The 6306-nt window shown below is 40.7% G+C and overlaps 1 protein-coding gene across 1 annotated transcript; it reads left to right on the top strand.

Moving 5' to 3' along the window:
- The first annotated feature begins 445 nt into the window (after positions 1–445).
- Positions 446–2992, top strand: LOC124149082 (mucin-2-like). Its single transcript, XM_048380728.1, has one exon. The coding sequence runs from the start codon at positions 480–482 to the stop codon at positions 2271–2273; it is 1794 nt and encodes a 597-aa protein (XP_048236685.1). The 5' UTR covers positions 446–479; the 3' UTR covers positions 2274–2992.
- The last annotated feature ends 3314 nt before the right edge of the window (positions 2993–6306 follow it).

The following is a 6306-nucleotide window of genomic DNA, read 5'->3' as shown; positions in this document are numbered from 1 at the left end:
TGGGGTGTCCTCAGATCTTTGGTTAGCGGTAACGAAAACTAAGATCTGATTTTAATGAGATTGAGGTCGTGGTCTCAAAATCCTTCCGAGGTAAAGGCGTAACTGACTATAAAAGTCCAATATGCACAGTCCAATCAAGATCGCGTAACGAACTAGACATCCGGTTTGTAAACAACATGGATTTCAACGTGCAGATTTCGGTCGACTGCAGGATTTGAAAAACATGAGTACCGTGACGTTCAAGATCGTTGTCTTAACATCTTTTGATATGCTGCCGGTTGTATTGTGTTCCCAGTTCATGCACTATTATCTTATCATGCAACATGTTGGACTTTACATGTATGTATATCATGAACATGGTTGTGTGCTTCCGTTTTACCTTATTCGTTATATATGTTAAGACTGCTCTATATTGCGTTGCTTAAAGGGTTTATTTATGTTCAGGGATACCTAGGACTATTGCCACTACAACAACGCCGATGACAAGTATGACGACACCAATCACTACAACAACAACGCCGATGGCAAGTATGACAACAACCCCCACTACAACAACGCCGATGACAAGTATGACGACACCAACCCCCACTACAACAACGTCGATGGCAAGTATGACAACAACCACTACTACAACAACGCTGATGACAAGTATGACCACACCAAGCACCACTACAACAACGCTGATGACAAGTATGGCCACACTTACCCCCACTACAACAACGCTGATGACAAGTATGACCACACTTACCCCCACTACAACAACGCTGATGACAAGTATGACGACAACAACCTCCACTACAACAACGCTGATGGCAAGTATGACAACAGCCACCACCACAACAACGCCGATAACAAATATGACGACAACAACCACCACTACAACAACGCCGATGACAAGTAAGACGACAACAACCACCACTACAACAACGCTAATGACAAGTATGACAACAACCACCACTACAACAACGCCGATGGCAAGTACGACAACAACCACTACTACAACAACGCTGATGGCAGATATAACGACAACAATCCCCACTACAACAACGCCGATGACAAGTATTACAACAACCACCACTACAACAACGTCGATGGCAAGTATGACAACAACAACCACTACAACAACGCCGATGACAAGTATTATGACAACAACCCCCACTACAACAATGTCGATGGCAAGTATGACAACAACCACTTCTACAACAACGCTGATGGCAGATATAACGACAACAGCCACCACCATAACAACGCCGATAACACGTATGACGACAACAACCCCCACTACAACAACGCCGATGACAAGTATGACGACAACAACCACCATTACAACAACGTCGATGGCAAGTGTAACGACAGCGACCACTACTACAACAACGCTGATGGCAGATATAACGACAACGGCAGGCACTACTACAACAACGCCTACAGAGACAACAACTGTTGCAACAACAGACACGCCAGAGACACTTGAAACACCAGGTATAATCTTAACACAACCGACATCAGGAGCACCAGGGACGACTACAAGGAATACAACAATAGAAGACCCGGAATCCTCAACTGAAGACAATGAAGGATATACACCATCCATGGCGGGAACAGCAACCACAGGAAAATCAAAATCTGACTTAACCACAACAGAAACAGCATCTTCAACACAAGGAAAGTATCTACAAGATGCACCACGGGAATCAACAAGTATTAGGTTTGGTGATCTGTCAACATCAGGAACTACTGCAACTGGACAACTTTCAGTTTTAAGTTCTGGGGCGCCAGATTTCATTGGGGAAACTTCTTCAGCAACATCAGAGACACCAACATCGGACGACAACGTCAGCAATGGAATTGCATTGTCAGCATCTCAGTCGCCGGACAAGGAGGAGACCCAAATAATTCTCGCGACTACTTCTACCAGCGCCCTCTCTTCCAGTACGTTCCGGCCGACGGTGGACACAAACTCTATGTCCAGGTGCGACTGTTGCGCCGCGTGGAAAGAGTTCCTGAACAGAAACGTGTCACTGGGCAGCTTCAGTCTCGATGACCTCGTAGTTTACAAGAAGAAGAAGTTACAAACAGTAGATGACAAGCGTTTATCTGCACGTAGCATTGGGGGCAGTGCTGTTGCGATGTTGGTGATGAGCTTTCTCACAATTGTCGTGTTGGACGCCAGTAAACTGTTTCATGACTTCCGTCAGATGTACAAACATTTGAGAGAGTCCTTTCATCCCCAAAACGTGATAGACATTCAAGACAATCGCGTTCATGATGCATAGTTGTGACACCAACAGATTCTGCATCACCACACACAGATGCAGTCCCTTTACAGGTCATAGTCACTACAGTGAACTAGACAAGATACTATTATGGATAATTTTGGCCACTAATCTGACAACCGCATGACTTTCTGGCGCCGGACTCTATGTGATGGCTGAATAGAGCTCAAACGATGTAGTTTATTGTGATTCCGTACAGGAGAAAGTCCATAAGTTCTATGTTGGATTAATCGATCTAAGTTAAAAAATATTCATAAACAACTTCTCCTCTTCCCCATCCCCCCATCCGTCTTAAGCCCGTGATGTTTACAACCAACAACACTTCGAACCCGAATATAACTTTGGGGAGGCATTTTATATCGATTATTTTTATGTCCATGAGGAATTTTTGTTAGAGAAGACAGAATATTGTTATCGGCCACGGCTTCGAAACGTACCATTGTTTTTCTGTTTCTCTGACAGAAGGAGCTTAATATCATTATTATTCACAACGCATTTTTGTTTTGTGTAACGGATTTATCTTCAACAAAAAAAACACCTTTATCAAAAAATGATAGCTTGTCCTACCCCCATGAGTAGTGTAATAAGGTGTAATTTTGTCCTAAACCATTATAGTTAAACCACACAAGCGCGTAATTCAAAAATTATACTTTATCGCAGGGTAAAAATAGGCGCCTTTAAAATCTTAGAATAATTTATAATTTCGTATTTTACGTCATAAGTTGATGTGACTCCTTTGTTTGGTATTTAGCTTTAATCAAACCAACTAGCTATAAATAAAGCATGTGATGATGTGTCCTATATTGTTAGTGTACAATACATGTATATATGTATTTGATAAATTGTATTATATTTTAGATCATTTGGAATAAAGTGTTTTGTTGGAAAACTTATGACAGTAGAATTTTATACTACACACACGGAGCGATCAATGATTAATATATACTGCTCACAAACAGTAAGGGATACAGAAATGATATGGTTGTGCAAACCGATATACAAATAACCAGTTCAGTTCAGTGACTGGCTAAATCATGTGGACAAACCATTACCGTTTGTTCGCACGCTGTGTATTTATTACGGTGACGTACGACGTAGCCAGTGGTCGACAGCACATCATTGAGCTACTTCGTCAGGATACGATGAATGATTGAATGTTGTTAAACGCCTCAGTCAGCTACGTCCCAGTTCTAGTTTAGCGGCATGTAAATTATAGCGAATGACATTTATATATGACAAATAATCTAATATCAAACAAAGATATAAATATAAGGCCGTTACAGTGACCAATACATACATATACAATATATATATAATACGTTCACGCCGACCCCGGCTAGGACGTCGCTGCTGGTGTAGATCGTGAATGATGGGAGATATATATTATCATTAAAGAAACTAAAAATGCACAACACTCTCGACTATCTAATATTATTGGTGGTGTGTTAGTGTGTGCGCCTGCGTGCGTGTGTGCGTGCGTGCGTGTGCATGCGTGCGTTTGCCCGTATATTCCTTCAGTCATCACTGATAGAGGATCCAAGAAAAACCAATGACATCACGACAACGTTTTATCAAAGAAAATAACTCAGACAAGGAGATCTATATATATAGTCTTACTTTGGCTTCCTGATAACGCTGAGTTGATATTGTACACTTGATTTTACCATTTTTCAACAACGCTGCGTGATTTTACGAGCGCTTTTGTACATTTGAATGCATTAACGTGCAATTAGACTTAACATTTTTTAATAGTTCATTGTTATAACAATGAAAAGGCAAACGAATATATAGTGTACGATTTAACGTTTCAGTCCTCAAGTGGCGTGGTTGGAAACCATCAATATTTTACTATTTGTATCGACTGGTGTGTCTTCCTAAACCGGAAGTGAACATTTTTTACACCGTTTCAGAGAGCGTGCGTGCTCGTTTTATTTTCCCCGAAGACATTTTAGCCCAAATGCCCGATTCTCGTCTGATGTTGCACGCTATTTATAGCCGGCAATTTCTAAATTCAAATGATGCCTCGAAACTATAAACTGATGCATACATTCATTTTGTTGGCGATTAATCGGGGGTGTTTTGTTTCATGTCACGGCTGCAGCGGCACTGGTAGGCAAATTTGTAGTTGATAGCACAAACACTCAACGCTGTCAGAATACGCTGACAAGCATACAGACAGGACACACAAAGTAACTATTTCTGTCGTCATTTAACTCCACTCCAACGACCAGCGCAGGACCTATATGCTTCCCCGTAACTGGGTATGCGTTAGAAATGTTCAGATTAGTACAGGTAAAAAGAGTAAGTGATTTGGGTTTAACGCCATTTCGACTAGTATATCTGTTTTGTCATGGTGTATGGGCTTGATTTAGGAAGAAAGCCTGATGTGATGCAGGTTATTTACAGGATGTTTACTACTTTGTTAAAACCTACGTGCACGGGTATGGTACTGACTGTAATCAGAGCGCATCTGGGAGTCGAACCCACGTTCATAGGTTCCTTACGCAAACCGAAATGCGACGCCTTAGAAACTCCCGTGAAACTCTAAAAGGAACGAATATAATTATTAATATTTAGTTTCGTTGGATGCCTTGTCCTGTCAGTTGAGCTGGATCCCTCTTTGGGGACTGAATGAATGGATATTGGAGCTTTATTAGGATTGTCAGTATGATATAGCGTCACGACAGGCCAACCAATACACGTTCGTACTCTCAGTGTCTGCAAAGTAAAAATAATATAAATGGAGCATTGAGGTATCCTGCTGAGGGACTTTCCTGAATATGGTTCTGTTGTCTGTTGCGCTGCACTGGTCGAACAGAAGTTCGAATATCTTATTTATATATATGTTGTACATATCAAGTTGTGGTAGGTAATATTAAAACGCCATTCTATGTGAAATAACAATCAATATTCCATCTTCAACATACCAGGATATCTATCATGCACACAAACAGTCCTGCCCAGAGGAGGAAGAACACGAAGCCCACGAGGAGAAGACATCGGAGGAAGAACGCATGATGCTGGAAGCTGCTGGAGTCAGAAATGAGATGTCCATGCACACATTGGCCAACTTGATTACTGTGTTCTCCCATGTGTTGCACATTCCAAATGGACTTGATGGTTTTTAACAAAGATTCGGCTTGTTGCGTCAGTCAATTTCAGAAAGGTCAATGTTGCGTCATTAATTGACATTAATTAGGATGGTTGTATCCTAGACAGGAAAACTGACTTTGATTTTATTTCATGTATACACCTTGGCATTGTATGTAGTTGTCATTGCATGTTAAACGTACTTCTGTTAATGTCACTAATATTCATCATCAAATCATCCATTTCTTGAAAATTTACGAAAACAATGTATTTCAAGCTAAAAAACGAAATTCTGTCGGGCTACATCGTGTTACATTAAATCCTCTGTCAGTTATTTTAATGCCAATAGAAATATGCCATATTTCTCAAATTTCATGCGTCATTTGAAGCAGACTGTTATCAATTCTTGACAACTGACATATGATTTAAGAACAGTGATTAACGTGCACTCAGTTTTGTTTGTTGGTGTTCTTAATGGGGAAAAGATAAAATGTGTTCCTCACGAATCACATTTCTTTTCAATAAAAAAATATAAAACGTCCTACCTCCCTAAAATGTGAATCTGGCGTCATCTGAACATTAAGCCTAGCCATGGCAGATAACCCTGATTCTTCATCAGCCCCCTTGTGATTACAACATCGCTTTTACCTTGGGTGATAACCTTGAGTGACATGTACATGGGTGAAAAACATGTTGTCAGCAACTGGTTATGTAGACCAACTGTGTTTGATATGTTTCGGAGATGTTGTGGATGTACGTATGAAAAACAACTGGCACCTCAATCAACCCAATCCATCATGGGTAGGCTCATTACCTCATATCCTGGAATCCTGGTAGAGATAAGTGGAAAGACATGTGGTTTGATGGATTATATAGCCTTCATGCATGCATAGTACAGTCAGATGTCAGATGAGTATATATGGTAAAACCACAACTATTGTGC

Source organism: Haliotis rufescens, unplaced genomic scaffold, assembly GCF_023055435.1.
Source record: "Haliotis rufescens isolate VD_foot unplaced genomic scaffold, xgHalRufe1.0.p SCAF_32, whole genome shotgun sequence".
NCBI classification, from domain to species: domain Eukaryota; kingdom Metazoa; phylum Mollusca; class Gastropoda; order Lepetellida; family Haliotidae; genus Haliotis; species Haliotis rufescens.
This window is presented reverse-complemented; position numbering and strand designations above follow the sequence as displayed.